Consider the following 20,374-nt stretch of genomic DNA (forward strand, 5'->3'; position numbering starts at 1 on the left):
AACTAACCAAGAAGGTTGAAGAAAAGGTTGATCCAATACAAAAAGTCATTTGGTGTAAAATATGTGAAACGGCTATCTTAACTGTTTGCTCATGATCAACGGTTAGCTTAGCCATCCAATCGTAATCAAATGGTTGAGATAGTTATTTTGCACTAAATGGTTTTTAACACGAATCCAACTTTTAGATATGTTTCTTTTTCCTCTTTGATTTCCTATTGAATCGGTGTGGAAGGGAAAAAGTGCAACCACTTTGTTACATTCTTGTAGAACCTTGGAGAGAGGGGTGTAAGACAATCAACTTCCACTTCTTTCACACATTATACCTTTAGGGTGTGTTTGTGTCCATTAAAAAGTTTAAGAAAAAATACTATTGAAATTTTTACCAAAGAATTTTCGCGTGTCCTTTTCGGAGAAGGGAATTCTTCCTCTTGATTCTTTTATTCCTTTTACCTTTGAAAATATTTAAAAAGTAAAAAAATAAATTTCCTATTGCTCTATTAGAAACTATAGAAAAACTAAAACAAGAACAATTAAATTGGTTCTTGATTTTATTTTTTGTTACTTATAAAAAAATTAATATACTTACAATATAAAAACTAACATTATAACTAATTTTTCTATCCTTTTTATGGCCTCACAAATGTAAGAAAACTAGTCAAAGAGCGAGTTGGATTGCTACAAATCTGACTTGAGAGGCCCCTTGGAATAGAAAAAAAAAGAAAAATAAATAAAAATAAAATTTGACTATTATTATTACCAAAAATAGTTAGTGAAAAGGAGAATTTGATCATTATCTCATTTTCTTTTCTTTTCTTTTCTTTTCTAGGAGTTCTAAACAGAGACCCTAAATGAATCACGATGTCGCCTCATGGCACCATGCTTCCCAACGGGTGTAGCAACTATTGGGAGACATGAACTCAGCTGCTTTGGGGGCAAGGAACCTAAAATTGGAATTGATAACAAAAACTTGCATCTCACATAGATCATGAACATGTTCTAAAAAAAAAAAAAAAGAGTAAACAATTATTTGAAGTGATCGAGGTCGGTATAGAGAATAACATCAAAACTTGGGGCTTTTATCGACTCCAGTAGAACCATGAAATTCCTATGCTTCTACACTTGCTCCTTGAGACTGTAATGCTTCATTTTCCAAGTCCTTGACTGCTTTTATAAGACTATGGGTGATCCCATTAAGATGCAATCCTTCCTGTTTCATCTCCTCTACCAACACTTCTGCTGTTTGCCAGTCTAAAGCCTTGAGACAGAGAGATTGAATCAACTTGTTATACTCGTCATGATTTGGTTGAACTCCATCTTCCTTCATTTCCCTCAAGCATTGCAAAGCTTTTTCAAACTCTTCAAGCTTGCAATACCCACGTATGAGTATATGGTAAGTAACCTGAGACAGCTTTGAGTGCACTTTCTTGGCTTCAGAAAAGATCTTATAAACATCGTCCATCTGCCCACCCTTGGCATAACCACTCATGATCACAGTGTATGTGAACACATCAGGTCTTAGACCTCTACTCACCATTAGATTTTTCAATGCTATCGCCTCTTCCATATCTCCTGTCTTAGAAAGGGCACCGATAACAGAATTAAAAGCTGCATTGCCAGGTGGAGGGCCCAATTCAATCATTTTAGTAAGCAGCTTCTTTGCCTCTTCTGCTTTACCAACCCTAGATAGTGCACGAAGGACATTGGAGAATGACTTGATTGCATATTTGCGAGATTTTTCAGAAAAATCTTCCAACAGCTCTAGAGCAATATGAGCTGTTGCATCATCTCCACAGAGTTTACTAATTAAGAAAATTAGTGTGGATTTGGGAGGGCGTTTCTCTTTCTCCTTTGTCATCAGATAAACCAAATGGGCATCCTTTGCTCTACGTCCTTTGCACAAGCCAGTGATAATTTTGCCAATTTTCTCATCACAAGGCAAGTTTCCAGTTTGCAGCAATTTCTCGCAGACAGACCAGGCATCATCCAACATTGATCGACTGAAAAGTGCTTCAATTGTCAGGTAATGAGTATCAGCACTAGGTGTACAGCCCAAATCTTCAAACTTGTTAAAAGCCTCTAGAGCGGCCTTGCCTTTCCCCAGCTTCCAAAACATGGAGATCAAATCATTGAGGATATCAGTGGTGATTAATCCTCTCTCCTTGTCACCAATGTCTTTGATTAAATCCCACAATGCATACACATCTTTCTTCCTACAACTGACGCCGATCGCATGCACAAGGCAATTCAAGGCTCTGGTACTTACAAAAAAGTCCTGTTGTTTCAAAGCCCACCTAAAAAACTCCACTAAATTCACGCCCAGAACAAGTGGAGTTTCAAGAATTCTCACTACGAACTCCTCACTAAGAGCTAAATCCAGCTCAGCTAGACTAGATTCAACAGGTTTGCCTAAACTACTCTGTAGAATAGATAAAACATTCTCAACTTGTTGTGCATCGACCTGGACAGCTTGAACATCTGAGTTTGCATCATCAACATTTGCATTCTCCACTACATCTGCGAAAGGCAAAGAAGACTCACCTGTTTCTGGTGAAACAAAAATCGGGTCTTTACCAGAAACATCTTTCTCCTCAGCGCCATCACCAAAAAGCCCAGACAGCTCACCCGACTCAAACGACACATTCTCACCACCATTCCCGAAGGCCACGGGAGAAAGCTCAGACTCGTTAGAATCCACAAATGCGCCCACTCCAAAGTCGCCATTTCCATCACTACCGGAGGAATCAGACTCCTTTTCATCGTTTCGATCGATGGTATCTGAGACTTGAGAAAAGAATCTAGGGTTTTGGAAATGAGGGTTTACCCGAAAGACCCATCTGGTAGACCTAGCACATGATGAAGAAGTCAGGGTTAAGGTTGTAGCATGTACCTCGGATATAGACGACGAAGCTCTCAGTATGGAAGAAGCCCTGACGAGAGCTCGTGCATTTGATCTCCACATTTCTCCCGTCTCTGCTAGCGGATCATGCCAGCGAGAGAGCAATGAAACAACTGGAAAAACCCTAGTCGGATCCTCGGCTCTGGTCGGAGGCCCGGATGTGATAGCCGGAGGAAGATAGGTACCGACCCTCAAGGGCCCAAAGTATCTGTGGGCCCTACTCACTCTTGGACTGCCACGTGTCCGGTCGGACACTCACATCTCTTATCTTCCCTCATGGGCCAAAAGTATCTGTGGGCCCAATTAACTACCCCGCCCAAATGGCACGTGAGACAGGTTGATCGAGAGAACGATACAGGTTCCCATGATCCCGCATGCTGAAAGAATTAGAAACGAGAGATTGTTTATTTCAATCTTGACCATTCATCAAGTAGGGTCGTAGAAAACGTACGGGGCCCAGTCAGAGATGTCTCCGTGGTCTCACTCATCATGGATGCTTCACGGTTCTCTCACAAGTGCCAGCAATAATTTCTTTTATAAATCATTTATTCAAAACCATCCGCATCGTCTCGAAGCTGGGAGGGATTTTTAATCTTCTTTCTCTGGTAAACTCGAAAAGCTGGAGGTGTTAAATCTTTCCCTAATTGAATATGTTGAATTTTTTCTGTGATTTTTATGTACTTTTTTCTTGTCATTTTTTTTGTTTAAATTGTTTTTATTGATCTGAGACTTTTGATTTTTTTATTAGGAGCTTGGTGAATTTCGGATCGGAATTTGGAAAGTATTTCGTGGTGAAGAGGAGTAAATTTTACTTTAGTTTGTCTTTGGGATGGATCACGCTGAATTCACGACTGAACAGGTTGGTAGCGGCATTACCTTCATCATTTGTTGTTTTTGTGTTTTTGCTGAAAATGCCGATGACTGCCTCTAGAATGGGTAGTTTTGAATTTTTTTTTCTAAATTTCCACATTTTTGGTTTTCCTTTATCCATTTTCCTGGTGGTTCTCGTGGTTGTTCTTATTCTCATGATAACTGTGAGGTGTGCAAAACTAGGAAAGGATAAATTTTAGGGGACTCGGGGCTTTCTCTGGTGTTTTAACGCATATGTTATCTTTCAAGTGGATGTATCCCATCATAACCTGGAATCAGTTGCAATTTCAGCCTTCAGAATCATGGGATTGTTAAGTAGGAAAAAAGACTTGCATATATTGAAGATTGTAGACTCTTTTCCCATATTCAGAAAATTAATTATCGAGGGGGGATTTTCCCTGGATCTCCTATTCCTTGGTTGTACTATGGCAACAGCTTTCAAGGAGTATCTGATTGTGAAGGTGTTATTGCTTTAGGATTTAGCGCCCACTCAAAATCTTGATGATTTTCTTCACCCAATATATTTTAAAAGGTTGAAATGAGAAAGAATCAATGTGGAAAATAATACCAAGGGAGATGGTGGCCTGCAACTGTATCTTTTATCTCCTGTGAAGTGATCTTCTTATGAAAAGTTCTTGTTCCACTCACAAATACTAGGTGGAATATAAATGAAAAAGTTGACATGAACATTTGTTTGGTAATGTAATGATGTGCATCTTTGTCCATCCTTTGCTTATTGAGTTTGAATTATCTGTCAAGGCCATAGTGGTGATGTTGGTGTATAAACAGAATCAGGCAGAACAATTTGGAACCCGGTCTTTGTGGTTTTGGAGGGTGCTGCTAAGGTTTCATCAAGTTGCATGCATGATCTCTGCTTTCGTCATCCCCATTCTAAGGAAAAAACTTCTTTGGCCTTTTTTTGTAGACCTTAACTGAAGAAGTCAGATGGATATTAACCTGAAATCTTGTTATATGAGCCCTTAACTCTTGGTCTTTTTTATATTTAGGTCAAATGAGGCTAATTGCATGTCGTTCTTCTCTAAGGTCAACACAGTTATGTTGTATCAATATTTCACTATGAGCCGGTTAACTTAAATGTCCGTGCTCTTCTGGCTTTGAACCATCTGTAGTTTGAAATTGCTCAAGTTCATATAAATGATCTTATAAAACTATATTATTTCTATATTAAGCCTTTAGCTGAATGGCTAGGAAAGGTGTTTGCCTACTGTGAGGTCTTAGTTTCAACTTCCATCGGTGTATGAGGTGCCTGGATGTGTATCTCTTAACTATATGTGAAAAGAAAAAGGAAAAGTTATATCATTCAACTTCCGATATTTGTCTTGGTCAACATATTGTTTGCATTCTATATTCTTCAAGGTTCTCAAGAGGGACATCCCATGGGAGGCTTACATGACAACAAAGCTGATCACTGGAACATGCCTTCAGCTTTTAAGACGCTATGATAACAGATCTGAGAGCTACAGAGCACAGTTGCTTGATGATGTAAGATTCAGAATTGTTCTTGTTTAGTTTTTGGTCTGGACCTTAATTTCTTTATGTCACATTTCGTTTAACTAACTAAAATTGTCCATTTGGACCTTAAAAACAATAACGCATCTCTATTCTAAAATTACATCCTTTTCTGCCTTGATGAGATCATGACAAGTGGCAGTAATTTTTGACAGGATGGTCCAGCTTATGTTCGTGTCTTTGTGAGCATTTTAAGAGACATACTTAAAGAAGAAACTATAGAATATGTTCTTGCTCTTATTGATGAAATGCTTACAGGTAACTGACAACTAGTCATGAAATAGAAGTTTTACTTTTTGTTCTATTTTTTGACAAACTGCTCACTTTTCGTGGCAGCAAACCCAAAGCAAGCCAGATTATTCCATGACAAATCTCTTGTAAATGAAGATACTTATGAACCTTTCTTAAGTTAAGTATTTATATGGTACCATCTGAAATGTTTGAACCCTAGTTGTAGAAATCATTAGAATATGAATTTTTTTGGTACTGTTCGATGCGAATATATTGTTATCTTAAACTTTTGAGTTTGTTGCCCTCTGCTAAATATTTTTTCTTTACTCAGTGGATTAGTTTCTGTTTATTGGTTATGATTAATACTGTTAACTTTTATCCTGTCCGCAGTTTGTTTTGACATATTTTCATTGTGTAAAATGAAATAAGAAGTACGCTGGGATGATCTTCCATGATTTGTAAAGTTTATGATTTACCATGATCTGTAAAGTTTATGATTTTCCTTGATTTTTATTTTAGGATTTAAATTTTTTACATGAAAAAGCTTAACTATTAGTCATCCTATTTTGGGCACATGGCCCAGAGTTTATTATTTCACATTGTGATTGAAAAGCTGATTCACCTTCTTTTCTATGCTCAGATTACTCTGGAAGGACAATTGGTTTATACAAGAGAAGAGCTGCAAAATTTTATCAATGATTGTAAGGTTGGGAAATTTCTTGATCAGATCAAATAATGGAACTCAGGGTCTCCTGATGGCCAGTCCAAAAAAGAAAAAGAGTATCTCAAAATGGTTGCAAAATTTTCTGCTTTTGTGATTACAGTGCTAGGCCAAAATCTCAGGACAGTGTTGTTTCGAATGGACAAACTGCATCATATTCAAAGAACAAGTTCACTACCATTGATGATGTACTGAAAGGTTTGGTAGACTGGCTCTGTGGTCAGGTTAGTATGCTTGTTGAAACTTTGTGCTTTGAGTTGCAGTTCTTTTCAAGTAAATCTCAACAGAGATTGTCGCCTCTCCAATCTCTTGATGTGCGGATGTCATAATAAAGAAGTTTTTTTTGGTATGCAAATGAAAAATCTGTAGTATAAAACATTTGTTCGACTATTGTATGTGTATATGTAATTCCTACTTGTTAAATAATATATTTGTTTGGTTTCTGGTCCATGTCCAATGTCATTTGTTACAGTTGAGAAAGCCTTCCCATCCGACATGTGGTGTTCCAACGGCTGTCAATAGCTTAGCAACATTACTGCGGGAACCCTTTGTCAGATCATCGTTTGTTCAAGCAGAAGGTGTGAAGTTGCTTGTTCCTTTGATTTCTCCTGCATCCGCTCTGCAGTCTATCCAGGTACCTATCACTATTGTTTTGCAATCTTTGTTCGCTTGATATGTTATTTCATGGCTATCATTGCTTTTTTGTTAATTCATAACCAAAGAAAATGTTTTAGTTGTGGTCTGTCTCAACAATATAATACAACTATTTGATGGTTTGAGATTTTGTGAGCTGATAGCAGTCCGAGTTCTCTCAGGGCGAAAGATTCTAAAATTGTGGGAGCTTTTCTTGCTTTACCATGTTTGTCAACTGATGGATTATGTGCCTCTGCAGCTCCTTTATGAAGCTTGCCTCTGCATTTGGCTTTTGTCATACTATGAACCAGCGGTTGAATACTTAGCTACTACTAGAGCCCTGCCCCGACTGGCCGAGGTTGTTAAAAGTTCTACCAAAGAGAAAGTAATGTATACAACTCATCTACCTATCTGATTTGAAGTGCTTTCTTTTTTGTCATCTCATTCCACGCATTTTGGTGAATATTTGTTTAGGTTGTGAGAGTCACTGTTTTAACCCTAAGGAACTTGCTCTCTAAAGGAACTCTTGGGGCTCAGATGGTGGATCTTGGTTTACCCCAAATTGTTCTAAATTTGAAAGCACAGGCATGGAGTGATGAGGTAAGAAGACACAGCGAAGTGCCAAAATCTTTTTACTTGAATACTCAATATTGTAACATCAGACTGCTATCCGACAATCAGTGCTCTGATCTCATAAAGAGGTAGATCAAATTAATGATGAAACAAACATTGAAGTTTTTGTGGGCAAACAGTTAATGAAAAGAGTATCAGGAGACTGCTGTTTCCTGCTCATAGTCCCAATGTTGCTTAAAATTATCTAAAAAAAGTACCCACATTTCAATGTCTTCAAGAGATTTTGGATCTTCATTTTAAAGCGGGTAATGTTTTGCTGATCATTACGAAAAGTTTGGTTAGAGCCTCATCTTAAAGAATAGTCTATTTAAATATTGGAAGGTGGTTTTAGTTAGTTGTGTTTTTTAGCGTGAGGAATAATGTGGAGAAAATAAACTGGTCCAAATGGTTCTGCTAAATGATGAAAATAATATGAAGTTTTTCATTATTGTTTCTGTTTCTCGTAGGAAAATATTCTTGCTATTGTAAGAATGTAACTGAAATTCTTGTAACTTGTTTGTGCAATCAAAATAATGTAATCTAAGCACAGGCTTGTGTTGATCTGGATAAAGTGCTTAAAGGTAGCTTTAAATTGTCACACCACCATTTGAGGATGGATTTTAGAACCTACCTTTGTGCCAATGCACTCTTGCCAAGGAGGCATTTTTTTTCATAGGTGGTTAGCTTTAGTATAAAATGTTCGCTTAAGCTCCAAAAAATCCTCAGTATTTTATGTGTTAACATGCTTCTGTTTTCCATTTCTTTTGACCAAGAAAGGCCAACTTAGACAAGAAGGAAAAACAACTTTTGGTACATTATTTACCCTTTGGATAGAGTAAGTTGTGCTGATTTCTTAGAGCGATTGTGTTTCTGTCTCCACAGGATCTGTTAGAAGCACTGGATCAGCTGGAGGAGGGATTCAAAGATAATATCAAGAAATTGAGCTCTTTTGATAAGTACAAGCCGGAAGTACTCCTAGGGCACTTAGACTGGTCACCTATGCATAAAGATCCAGTCTTCTGGAGTGATAACATTACACATTTTGAAGAGAATGATTTCCAGGTGCGCCTATCTGCCTTTAAGAAACATTTTGCTCTGGTCTTCCTGTAGCAAGTTACATGGCCTATGAAATTCTCTCCCAAAATTGTGTTTTTTTTTTTTTCACAAAATTTCCAGTTTTTCTACAAAAACAGTCAATGGAGAGAATATTGTTACCAAAACTGCAATGCTCCTTTTGCAGATTCTCCGGGTTTTAATAACAATCCTGGATACATCAGCAGATCCAAGGACACTGTCTGTGGCTTGTTTTGATCTATCACAGTTCATTCAGTACCATCCGGCAGGCCGGGGCATAGTGAACGATCTCAATGCCAAGGAGAGGGTCATGAAGCTCTTGAACCATGAGAATGCTGAAGTAACAAAGAATGCGCTGCTTTGTGTCCAGAGGCTTTTCCTTGGCACCAAATATGCTAGTTTTTTGCAATCTTAGACTCTCTGCACTTCATGGATGTTTGGTTCTCTTCTGGTGCCACTGTATCATGTGGTTCTTTGACAGACTTCATCAGAGTGCTAAATAGTTCCTCCTAGTGTCTTGTTTAAGCGCAGGGTTACCCTTCAAGCAGAGATGGATATTGAGTATCATTATCATTCTTTCAGCCTCTTTTGGGGGTATTATTTTATGGTGCGGTGAAGAGGAAGAACACACGCATTGTGGAGAATAAATGTCGCTATTTTGATGGAATAAATGCATTATAGTTTTCCTTCTGCAATTTGTATTGGAACTGCCATGATGTGGTGAAGAGGAAGAACAAAGCAGTAGTGCCACAAAGCTGTGTTCGTTTCGTGATGTTTACACTAATGGTCTGTTTGGAATTGTATTTAACCAATAGTATCCAAAAGACTGGTCTGGTAAATAACGTAAATTTAAATACTTAATCCAGGATTATAGTATTACATATCCCTTGGAGAAAGAGGTTACCCTTAAGCTCTTACGAGCTAATGTTCAAACAAACTCCTTTGGCCCACTTTAGCAACGATTCACTTTAGCGATACTTTAGCAACGATTTACTTTAGGGTTAGGTCACTCCTTTCGGGATTCAAATTAAATAATAGTTCTGATATTAAATATTAAATATCTAATTAATACTACCTAAAAATCAGCCCGGAAACCAAACACTTATCCTGTACATAACAAAACTCTTAAAAACAGAAAAGAAAATCAAATTCTATCCGGTCTCCTTGATGGTGATAGAGCAAGGGCTCTCAAGAACTTTCCGTGGAAGAAATGTACACCTCGACAGCAAATGTTTCATTGGATCTTACGGCAGATTCTGTACCCGCGTAGTCATTTAGGAATTGGTTACCCGGTTCCGAATTTGACGAAATATCTCTTAATCTTATCTTCGAACCCGACTATCCGGATGTTCGAAGAGTCGAATCCGTTTACCGCTTTTTCTGAACTCTGACGGGTAGCGGCAGAGGGGGCGGTTGGTGGAGACGCGGATGGGACACCCAGATTAATTATTAGTTATCCGACGAGGACCGCTTTTTACTTTCTTTAAAAAGGAGGACCAAATCGAAACAGGCGAAGAAGACGGCTGCAGAGATGGCGGCGTCTAGAGCCATCTCCACACTAATTGCTTTCTTTTTTATGCTTTCACTGTGCCATCATACCTTCAGCGAAGAGCAGAGAGAGTTCGATTATTTTCTTCTAGCGTTTCTATGGCCCGGTACGCTCTGTCAGAGAACCCGGCATTGCTGTCCCTCCAATGGATGCTGCAAAAGGCATGACTGAACAACTCTTTTGTCATTCTTTTCGTGTTTTGTCAGCTGTTTTTATTATTTCTGAGAACGATTGTTCTTTCCTTTTTATTCGATTCGATATTTGGGTCTAAAACCAGAAGCCGTTTCTCACTTGCTGGTTGATCGCAGAGATTGTTAGATTTGTTGTTCGAAGATGGATAGATATATAAAGTCCTGTTTGCTTTTCTTTTAATCTGTTTCACGTCAGGTGAGTAGTTAAATTTTGTCTGTTAGACTTCTTTAAAAGATCATTCTTTTATTTCAATATTGTTTTTTCGGTGCTTTTTTAATTCAATAATTTCCATTTTCTTCTCTTCGAGTTCTGAGTTGGTACTGTACGAATTTACGTTGGTGGTGATAAAACATTTAATTTGGTTTCTGCCAGTTAGTTTTCCATCTCTTTGTTTACTTTGCCCCATGACACTTAGCTGGATTGGTTTTTTTTTTTTTTTTGGACTTTATTTACCCCATTGATACTGCTGATGCCGTTTAATGTTACGAAAATAAAACTGACTTAGCATTTATCTTTACTTTATTTTTGCAGCTCTGCTGCTACTTCAGAATTTACAATACGTGAGTGTAATCCAGTGTCTATGAGATGTTCTCGTGTTTATTAAAACCTTGGAATGATCTAACAGATCGCCAAATCATTGTTTCTGTTGTAAATTTCTGTATAAAAGATGGTCTTTGGGCTAATTATGATGATGGAACCTGGCCTGCATGCTGCAGTGGATCAGAATTTGACATACATAAGGTGCATTTGGCATTTGAACAATCTCGTTGTAGCCCACTGCCTTTTCTGCACGAGTCACTGGCTTTAATATCATCTCTAATTCTTGTGTGCTTTATTCATTTTAGATCAAGCCATTCATTGAGATACTCAACAAGTACTGGCCATCCTTAACCTGCAGTTCCATATCAAACTGCCATGGTGGGAAGGGATTGTTTTGGGCACATGAGGTGGTGACCACATTGATGTTCTGTATTTCCCTTTGTTTCTCTATTAACTGACTCAACCCTGATAACATGTTCTTCTTGTGTCTGTTATATGCATGGTTTGGCTGGATTTACAAGTACAGTGGGGTATGGCTTCTTTCTTGATTTGGATGTGGTTGTTTTTTTTTGGGTCCATTATAGGAAAAAAAATCTTGAAATTTTAATATCATTTATTCATTAAAAACTCACAGACCCCTTCTCTGATACCATGTTGAATGTTAGGAGAAGGAAATAATTCACTAACTTGTTTAATAACTGAGTAAAATGAGCCTCTATTTATAATAGAGGAAACAAGTGAAATCAGATTACAATTAAACTACCCATATCCCAGTTACACCCAAAGTCTTCTAACTCCTAAAGATAAATCCTAGAATAATTATATAACTGAACATAAATAGAAGATTAAAATAACTAAAATTCCTTTTAATTGAGACATTTCTGTGAGACTTCCTCCCATGAGACTCTTGTAAAATTCTGTCATATTAATTATTGCTCTATGAGACTTCTTGTTGTGAGAGTCATATAAGACTCTCTCATACCTGCTTTTCAACAAAAAAATTATGTTCATTAAAAAAAGGTGTTTATTGTAATAAAAAATGTGTAATTCTTTAATACATGACTATTTTGAGCATTAAAAAAAGGTTTAAAAAGTATATTGATTATAAAAGGTATATAGTGTGGCATATATTGCCGTGGGAACTGGTTTCCATGGGGTAAAGATGGAAAATCCTATCCTCAACCCTAATCCGTGTGGAGATTTGGGATTCATTGTGTCCTGACCCCTTGGAGAAAATGTAGGACCCCATCCCCTTATTTAGCAGGGTGGGCTGGGATGGGTTCCCTGTGAAACCCGTCTGAATGCCATCTCTAGGTATTTGTGAGCTATTCTTTTTAGTTGGGTAATAATAGTTGTCATTTAAGGTTTATGCAATAGGGTAAAAGATGAATTTCCATGAGGTAAGGACTGACATGTGTTAGATATTTTTGGTGCTGCTTTGTTTTGGTATAAAACTGCTTCGTCCTGATCTTTCTTACTGTGCAATTAATTCTTGCAGAAAAGCATGGGACCTGTTCATATCCAGTAATTAAGGATGAGTACGACTACTTCAAGACAGCCTTTGATCTCTACTTCAAATATAATATCACGGTCAGTATAAAGTATTGATGAACATCCATTAGTTCTGGATACTTCGTTCTAAATCAATGCAGTTTCTTGACTTTTCAAAAGTGAATCATCTCTTCCTAATTAGCCATGTTGAATATGATTTAAAATAAAAATGCCGGAACTCCAAGGTAGATTAGATATTTATGATGATTACCTTGTATTTTTCTTGATTGTGTCTCCTTTATCTGCAAACCAGAAAATTTTGAATGATTCTGGGTATGGACCAACAAGTAATGGTGAACATTATCCTTTGGGAGACATTGTTGCTACCATAAAGAGAGCTGTGGGGTCATTGCCCTTACTGGTTTGTTCTCATGGTGCTGTGGAAGAACTCCGGATATGCTTCCATAAAGATTTCACGGTTAGAATAAAGTTCTTCTCGTTTGAAAACCCATAATCAAGCAGTTTTTGTTTATGTTACTTGGATTTTGAACCTAATCTTTGTAAAACGTTCTTCCAGCCACGGGATTGTGGAGTTCTGTCTATTGCTCAAGAGAACATGATTGGTTCAAGAAGCTCATGCCCTAGATACATCAGTTTACCAGAGTACAAGCCAAGTCATCGTAAGTTTCATCTTCTGAGGAGTAATTGTCGTCAAAATCCCTACCGAGTGGCTTTGAGGTTTATCTGCAATCAACTTCAAGAACCCCATTAGCTATCTAAAGGATCCATTTTCTTTTGTTAACTTGGACTACCACTTTTGCATTCTGAATGGTTCCTCATTTATCTAGTTATTTAAAAATAACTTTTTTCTTGTTATAGTTAAGATTTTTAGTGTCATCTGCTTACATTTGGCTTTGCCATTCTCTTATGTGCTTGAAGGTGTAAATTCGGAACTCCGGCGGTCATACTCCTGAAGCTTTCAGACTTCTCGTACTGCAGCGACTTTAATAAGAACCATCTGATGACATTAGTCTTTAAATTGAAAGTTCCTGTAATCAGATAATTATACCAAATCACCAATTTATGAAACTGATCTTCAGTGCTCAGTTTCCATGGTTATTTCAAAAAGCGCCGTTGTAGAGCTTTATATTCATCTGTGATGATTAGATGGTCTTTGGTGTTTGTGCAAATAAACCATCTTCTTACGTTTAGCTTTTGCCATTCAGTTCAGCGCTTGAAGGTGTAAATGCGGAGCTCCAGCGGTCATATAATTGAAGCTTTCTGGCTTCTCTTACGGCTAATGTAATGGCAAGCATTTGGCGATTACCAGTGTAAAACTGAAAGGCTATGTAATTAAACCGGTCTTGAAAAGCTCATTGTCCATGATCGTTTCAGAATGGTACGCTTGAGCTGAATATTCGCTTGTGACAAAATCTTTGTACTAATAAATTGTGTTTATTCAGCGTCATTTTGTCTGGGATCTGATGTCATTTGATTCATTATTTCTTACACCCATGGGTGTGTTCGAATCAAACGGAGAAAAACCAGAGTTCGAATTTTTTTTAATAGAACTAGCATGATGAACTCCACGTAGATGTGGCAGAGATATAAGGCAGTTACTTGAACTTACCTATGTTCGAGCCGAGCTTGATTTAAATATTTCGAACTTGAGTTCAAGACTGGCCTAAAATTGTTATCGAACTCGAACCCAAAAATTTTAACCGAGTTCGAGCCGAGTTAGAGCTTCAACATACATTTAAAATTTTTCAAAAAATATATATCAAACAAATTGTATATAAAATTATGCATACATTTTACATAAAATTGGGCATGACCTTTACATAAAATTGGGCATAACCTATATATATAATACATGTATAAGATTGAGTATGACCTCTACTTAAAATTGGGCATAATCTATGTATAAAATATGTGTATAAAATACCTGTATAAAATTCGGCATGACCTCTACTTACAATTAGGTATAATCTATATGCATAATACCTACATAAACACTCCATAAAATTGTCTATACATTCCATAAACACTCTACGAAATTGTCTATACACTCCATACACTGCATAACATTATGAATAAACTCCATGCAATAATCAAACACAACAAAATTAAATGAAATACCACTATCAATTTCCAATCACCCAAATAAAATCTATAAATTCATTATAAATTTACAAATTATAATTGTTTCTCTTCATGCTAGAAAATAATATACGTCCCTATAGGAGCAAAATCTGCACCTATGAGAAAAACAAAAAAATAAAATTAGTTATTGTCAGATAAAAAAATAATGTCGTTAAAAATATTAAAATTACTTCATCGTCAGGTGGCAGAGCAATGGCACTGAAAACGGTTAGTGTGGGCAGAATTGCCTCGTCCGATGGAAGAGCAGCAACACTAGAGGCAGACGGAATTGCTTCGTCTGAAGGAAGGGTAAGGTAGCTGCTGGGGCGGATGGTATCACATAGTCCGAATAGGATGAAGAATTTTTTTTATTTCCGCACTTGCAAAACTCACACGTGTGAGTTCGACGTACGTGTGCGGGACGATGCGTCCAAGGGGGAAAATAATTTTCCACCTTGAACTTAGGTTGTCTCGATGCTGCCGAGACGGGGGGGGGGGGGGGGGGCAGCCCTGGCAGATGGGAGCAATCGACACTGTGGCCGGAGGGGCAAACGGCGCGTAGCGGGGTCGACCGATTTCGAAGGGAAATCGACGACGTGAGAAGAGAAAAGGAATATCAGGGGGTTCTGTGCGACGCTGACTAGCTAGGGGCGGCCGGCGCTGTGGCCGGAGGGGCGAACGGTGCCGCCACCCCTCCCCATCTCTTCCAGTCCTGAGACAGACTCCCAAAAATTTTCCAAATCCCCCTGATTCCTGAATCTCCGCTCGTTAAAATAACCAGCCGGCGAGTCAAACCTGGCTGTGATCTAACTCGGCTCGTTAATTTAAGCGAGATCTCGAACTCGGTTCAAGCTCGAGGAATTGAATTGAACCAAGCCGCTCTCAGCAGGGTCGGTTCGAAACCACCCCTTAGTATAAGTAGGAGACAGGACGGGAGACAAATACGCCTCGTACTCTGGTTCCTCTGCGGCGGTACAAGAAGCCATCAAATCGTCTGTTACAGCTACTGAGTGAAGACTGAAAAGTGAAAGTGGATCGCTCTGCAATCGAGCAATGGCCTGCCCAACGAGAAGACCCATATTTTCATTTTTAGTTGTTTTTATTTTGTTTTGTTTCGTCTTCGATTTCCATCAGGGCTTTGGGGACGCAGAGAAAGAGTTTGATTACTTTGTTCTGTCGCTACTATGGCCCGGCACTATCTGTAAGCAGACCACTCATTGTTGCGAGTCAAATGCTTGCTGTCAAAGGTAATTTGTTCTTGCGCTCCGGCCGGATTTTCGTATTTACTCAGTGCTTTCATGTATCCCCCCCCCCCCCCCCCCTCTATGAGTTGGAAACTTATCTAAACTGATTTTGATTTTTCTTGCAGCTCATATCCTCTGACTCAGTTTACAATCCGTAAGTGGTTTTGATGTGGCACTTATATCTTTGATAGTGTATTCCTGTTCCAAACTCTGAATGTCCTGCGGACGTTCAGATATTGGACTTTAGTGATTGCAGTAACTCAATCAATTGTAGGCTGTTGAGAATATTTAGAGCACTTCTAAGCTGAAATTTTACTGATGAGCGGGATAAAAAGTTTTCTGAACGTAGTTACTTCGTTACTTCTGGGGTTGATTTCTTCGTTCTTGTCTCTTTTACTTTCCCCATCATCGTCATCTTCCTCAAAGGCTCGTCACAACTACTATAATCTGGTTATGCTGATGAAAATTTTAGTTGGATCTGTATTCTCTTACATGCTGACTGTGCTAGTATGTTTAATGTGAATATCATTCAAGTTCATTTTATCTTTATTAAAGATGGATTGTGGGCCAATTACAATGATGGAAGCTGGCCTGCCTGCTGTAGTGGATCTGATTTTGATTTGAACAAGGTGTTGCATTTAGAACCTACCTTTTCCTTTTTAAATCTGCACAACCGAATACAAATTGAGTGTGATTACCAGTCAGTATAATGTTTGCTTGTTTCCCCTTGTAGATAACTTCATTAGTTGGGACTCTGGAGCGATACTGGCCATTCTTAACTTGCAATCTTTTCCCAGTTTGTCATGGTGGAGAAGGGCAATTTTGGGCACATGAGGTGATCACAAAGTCGCCAATTTATTTTTGCTTTCTTCTTAACTAAATCTTTGCTTGTATGACCAAGTTATAACATGTCATGTGTTGTTGCTGCATGGTTTGTGCTGGCACACTTGAACAGTGGGGTAAATCTCTTCTCCCTTGGCTTCTTTCTACAATGTAGTGCTTCGTTGTTCTTCTTTCATGAAATTTATCATGCAGTAGGCTTAACTGTGGTAAAAGGTTTTTATTATTATTTGTTTTCACGAGTTTTTCGACAATACTGCATTACATCTGAAGATTCTGCTGAGATCATTTTTTATGTTCACTGGTGTGGTCAGCATTCACATTATAATTGATATCTCGTAATCTTAAGATTAGCTTGGTAAGGTTCTCTAAATCCAATTTTTCCTGTAAGAAAGGAAGTCAAACTGTCAGTACTGTTCCTTTCACCTTGAAAAAAAAAGTGACAGTATAACTATACTTGTTTAAAGTAGCTTGCTTTATACCTCGGTTCTCAACCTTATTATAAGGTGACTGAAGTTTGAGAGCCATTGCATTAGGAAGCCATGCATTCTCACTCTTGCCAGCCACTACACCTTTTGCATGTATTACTCAATGTAGTTACGTCATCATTGGCTAGTAATTGGGCCCTTATGGCATCATATTCTGCAGACTATCAAGAAAGCGAGCAACCTTAATCTAATTCTTCTCCTTGCGAATGTCTTTTGGCATTCATAGAAAAGGATGAAAAGTGCTTATTTCTTGCAGAACACTCCTCATCTCAGTGAAGTTGTCAGTCATTGATCAGTCAGCCCTCTTCATACTGAAATACTGGGTATAAAGTTCATATATATGAGATAAATGACTCTCCTAGGATAAAATTGAAGACCCCGCAAACTCTTATGGCAGCACCTTGTTTGCTGGAATCAGCCATCTAAACTTAGCAATATGCCTTAAACGGTATCAATAAAATGTCCCAAATAAGCCTCTAACTCAATATAACATCTCTTTCAATTTCCCAAAATTAGCTCATTTGGGCCCCACACTTCAAATCTTGCAGCAATACACCAATTTATCTTCAAGTAAATCAACAAATATGACAACACAACATTACACCACAGGCAGAATGATGACGCAGGCAAATCTATAATCACAAATGCCCTGTAATGGCTGCATAGAGATTAAGGAAGTCAAAGGGCTTCAACAAGGGTCCTCTAGGGAAAGTTAGGGACAGTAGCTACTGAATCAGCAGCAGTAGTCATCAACCAAATGGTAAAGGCAGTAGAAAAAAGGCGAAAAAATGAACTTTTTTCCCTACAAGTAGCAAAATCAAGTGGATTCCTTCCTCTAGGGTTGAGAAATCTGTGATTAGAACTTTGGCCTTGAAGAAAACACCCCAAAGAATGGATGTTACTGCTCTGTTACCATGATAAAGATGCAATATTAAGAGAAAACAAGAGAGAAGAGAGAATCGTGAAAGCAGCATTGATCAGTCTCCGGAGTTGTGACTGATCCTCTTAAATATATCACTTAAGTGATTTAAGTTGAAAGTACAGAAATGCCCCTGATAATCCCTATAACTCTCTCCATACATAGCAGATTGGAATGAAATTTGAAATACAAGTATATGAAATGTAAACTATCATACTGGAAGAATATGACACCTATATGACATTGTCAAATGACCAAAATACCCTGTATCTTTATTTCAACAGTTTATATTACTATTTCACTTTTCCTTTTTCTTTCTGAAAAGATTACTACTTCACATATGTCGTATGACTTGTTCCTTGTGCCTTGTTACTTGCAGAGAAGCATGGAACTTGTTCCTATCCAGTAGTTGAGGATGAGTTCAGCTACTTTTCCATGACCCTAGATCTCTATTTTAAACATAATCTCACGGTCAGTATTAAGAAGCATATGATTTCTGCAGAATTTTATTGCAAATATGTACCTGATATAAATTTACATGAGGGTTTACGAACGTTTATTACTTTTCATTTGTATTTGCTTGCAATAAGGTGAGTTACTTTTTCTGTATTATGCCTTTTCGTTTCCAGATCTAGACTTAAATTTGACAACATTATGTTATTTATGTAATTAATTGATGATAGTGAGCTTGACCTTCAAAGATTTGAATCATACCATAACATATTCCAGAGTTAGTGTTGTACAACTTTCTCCAATTCAGGAAGCTTTTACTTTCTTAAAGTATCCCTTGTATGTATGTATGGCAAAGGATCAGATTTATCCCAGTGAATAATAAACTTATTTTTATCCATAATGCCTTAAAATGAATATTTTTATGAGGAAAGAAAATGCAAAGGCCCTGTGCAAACATGATTAATAGAATTACTAAACCTGAGAAATTGGAAATATTTAGGGAAGTTAGACTTTATTTGTCCTAGAGGGGGAGGAAGAACCTTGTAATTCTACATGTTGTGAAGTAGCAGACTTCTATGTACCTATGACATTTAAACTGGACTAGCATACCATGTAAAAACTTCCAAGAGTTGGTCAACAGTTGGGAGTATTGTTTCAGCTGTGGAACTGTCTACCAATATTTGAAACTTTTGGAAGTTCTAGGGAAGAGGAAGAACAGAAAGAAAAACTTCGGAGAGATTTATGAATTCTTATTTGCTGGTTTCTCATTGTGGCTTGGTTTGTGGAACAGGAAATTTTGATTGATGCCGGATATGCACCAACTAGTAATGGCACCACGTATGCTTTGACAAATATTACCACAACCATTAGAAATGCGGTGGGGTCATTACCTTTATTTGTTTGCTCAGATGATACATTGGAAGAATTACATATCTGCTTTTACAAGGATTTAAAGGTTATGACCTACCTTCTGTAGCCATGCCATGGAACACTTTTGATTTTTAGTCTCCTTTTACACTTTTCAGTCAGACATTTTGTTAGCCGGAGCCTGGAGGATTACATCTATGAGGAGATCAAACTTACTCTTGTTAACTTTTTTTCATGCTTTGTTCAGCCTCGGGATTGTGATATGGAAAGTTCAGAAGGCTCCTGTCCAGCATACATCAGCCTACCAAAATTCAATCCCATTTGTGAGTTTCATTATCTGTTCTCTTTTTTCTCACCCTGCCAAATCTACACGAGTAAGGGCTTATACTAACCAATAAACTTCTTTCAAGTATCTATTATTCATTTTAACTGTTTTCAGACGTCCAATTTTCTTGCCTCTTTTCTTTAAAAATGCATAAAAATAGCCAAAAAAAAAGCTTGGTAGTTGTTCTCTGATTCTTCAGTGATATGTTGATCTCTGGAGTTTACTTAAACTTGAGAATTAGGAAATAACTTCTTTAAGCAATCACTTGACTGCCCCTACTTTTATATCAAGTTGAATAAGACACTCATACCTGTTTCCTCAATATTTGCAGCGGACGAAGGAGAAACCGCAATAATTTCGTCATCATCAAATACGTAAGGTCCTCTAATACATTTATGAGGAATAAGTGATACGAATTTGGTGTTCAAATTGATATCAAACTGTCAGATGTTGCAATTAGGTTTGTCTACCAAAAATAATTTTGTTACTTTCCTATACCTTTCATTGTGAAAAATACATTTGCATCAAGACCTTCGAAAGAGAAAAATAACCAAAAGATGTAGGGTAGGGACACATGTTCTTTATATTTTTGGGTGGGGTAGCACAAGTTAACTGGGCAGTGAGCAAAAAATATTGTGGCAGATGTTATTATTGTTTATGGTAACTCCATTGGTGTAATCTTTGGAGGTGGCTCTCATTTCACTATATTTCAAGCTGTCAAGGTCATCAATGGCTTGCCTTAGCACTGTGGTCGCGC

General features: G+C 37.7%; 4 protein-coding genes across 8 annotated transcripts; 3 read left to right on the forward strand and 1 right to left on the reverse strand.

Moving 5' to 3' along the window:
* Positions 1 to 799: 799 nt before the first annotated feature.
* LOC137962821 (small ribosomal subunit protein mS80 (rPPR6)-like) lies at positions 800 to 2,959 on the reverse strand. Its single transcript, XM_068809907.1, has one exon. The coding sequence runs from the start codon at positions 2,957 to 2,959 to the stop codon at positions 1,106 to 1,108; it is 1,854 nt and encodes a 617-aa protein (XP_068666008.1). The 3' UTR covers positions 800 to 1,105.
* A 456-nt stretch (positions 2,960 to 3,415) lies between these two features.
* On the forward strand, positions 3,416 to 9,262 carry LOC137962634 (V-type proton ATPase subunit H-like). Of its 4 annotated transcripts, none has more exons than XM_068809626.1 (12): positions 3,416 to 3,521; positions 3,645 to 3,755; positions 5,144 to 5,269; positions 5,452 to 5,554; positions 5,633 to 5,703; positions 6,166 to 6,233; positions 6,352 to 6,472; positions 6,721 to 6,882; positions 7,141 to 7,266; positions 7,356 to 7,481; positions 8,376 to 8,555; positions 8,734 to 9,262. In XM_068809626.1, exons 2-12 carry the CDS (start codon positions 3,726 to 3,728, stop codon positions 8,980 to 8,982), a joined length of 1,362 nt encoding a protein of 453 aa, XP_068665727.1. In that variant the 5' UTR covers positions 3,416 to 3,521; positions 3,645 to 3,725; the 3' UTR covers positions 8,983 to 9,262. The 4 variants fall into 4 exon arrangements, with proteins under 4 accessions (XP_068665727.1, XP_068665728.1, XP_068665729.1 ...); XM_068809627.1 differs by having other exon boundaries at positions 3,428 to 3,521; positions 3,648 to 3,755; XM_068809628.1 differs by having other exon boundaries at positions 3,431 to 3,501.
* Positions 9,263 to 10,069: 807 nt separating this feature from the next.
* LOC137962529 (ribonuclease 2-like) lies at positions 10,070 to 13,776 on the forward strand. 2 transcript variants are annotated; one of them, XR_011115139.1, is made up of 8 exons: positions 10,070 to 10,277; positions 10,840 to 10,868; positions 10,976 to 11,049; positions 11,154 to 11,255; positions 12,347 to 12,438; positions 12,653 to 12,817; positions 12,917 to 13,019; positions 13,279 to 13,776. XR_011115139.1 is itself a non-coding variant. In XM_068809436.1 (5 exons), exons 1-5 carry the CDS (start codon positions 11,348 to 11,350, stop codon positions 13,311 to 13,313), a joined length of 426 nt encoding a protein of 141 aa, XP_068665537.1. In that variant the 5' UTR covers positions 11,267 to 11,347; the 3' UTR covers positions 13,314 to 13,776. The 2 variants fall into 2 exon arrangements, 1 of the variants encoding a protein (XP_068665537.1); XM_068809436.1 differs by lacking the exons at positions 10,070 to 10,277; positions 10,840 to 10,868; positions 10,976 to 11,049; positions 11,154 to 11,255 and adding an exon at positions 11,267 to 11,378.
* Positions 13,777 to 15,441: 1,665 nt separating this feature from the next.
* Positions 15,442 to 20,312, forward strand: LOC137963334 (ribonuclease 2-like). The gene is made up of 9 exons (XM_068810472.1): positions 15,442 to 15,728; positions 15,851 to 15,879; positions 16,281 to 16,354; positions 16,459 to 16,560; positions 16,681 to 16,684; positions 18,352 to 18,443; positions 19,216 to 19,380; positions 19,540 to 19,615; positions 19,949 to 20,312. The coding sequence occupies exons 1-9, from the start codon at positions 15,535 to 15,537 to the stop codon at positions 19,993 to 19,995; spliced, it is 783 nt and encodes a 260-aa protein (XP_068666573.1). The 5' UTR covers positions 15,442 to 15,534; the 3' UTR covers positions 19,996 to 20,312.
* Positions 20,313 to 20,374: the final 62 nt, after the last annotated feature.

This window comes from Aristolochia californica, unplaced genomic scaffold (assembly GCF_029961685.1).
Source record: "Aristolochia californica isolate CCGP_79_NKW_82.1479 unplaced genomic scaffold, dmAriCali1.0.hap1 SCAF_4, whole genome shotgun sequence".
Taxonomy (NCBI): Eukaryota; Viridiplantae; Streptophyta; class Magnoliopsida; order Piperales; family Aristolochiaceae; genus Aristolochia; species Aristolochia californica.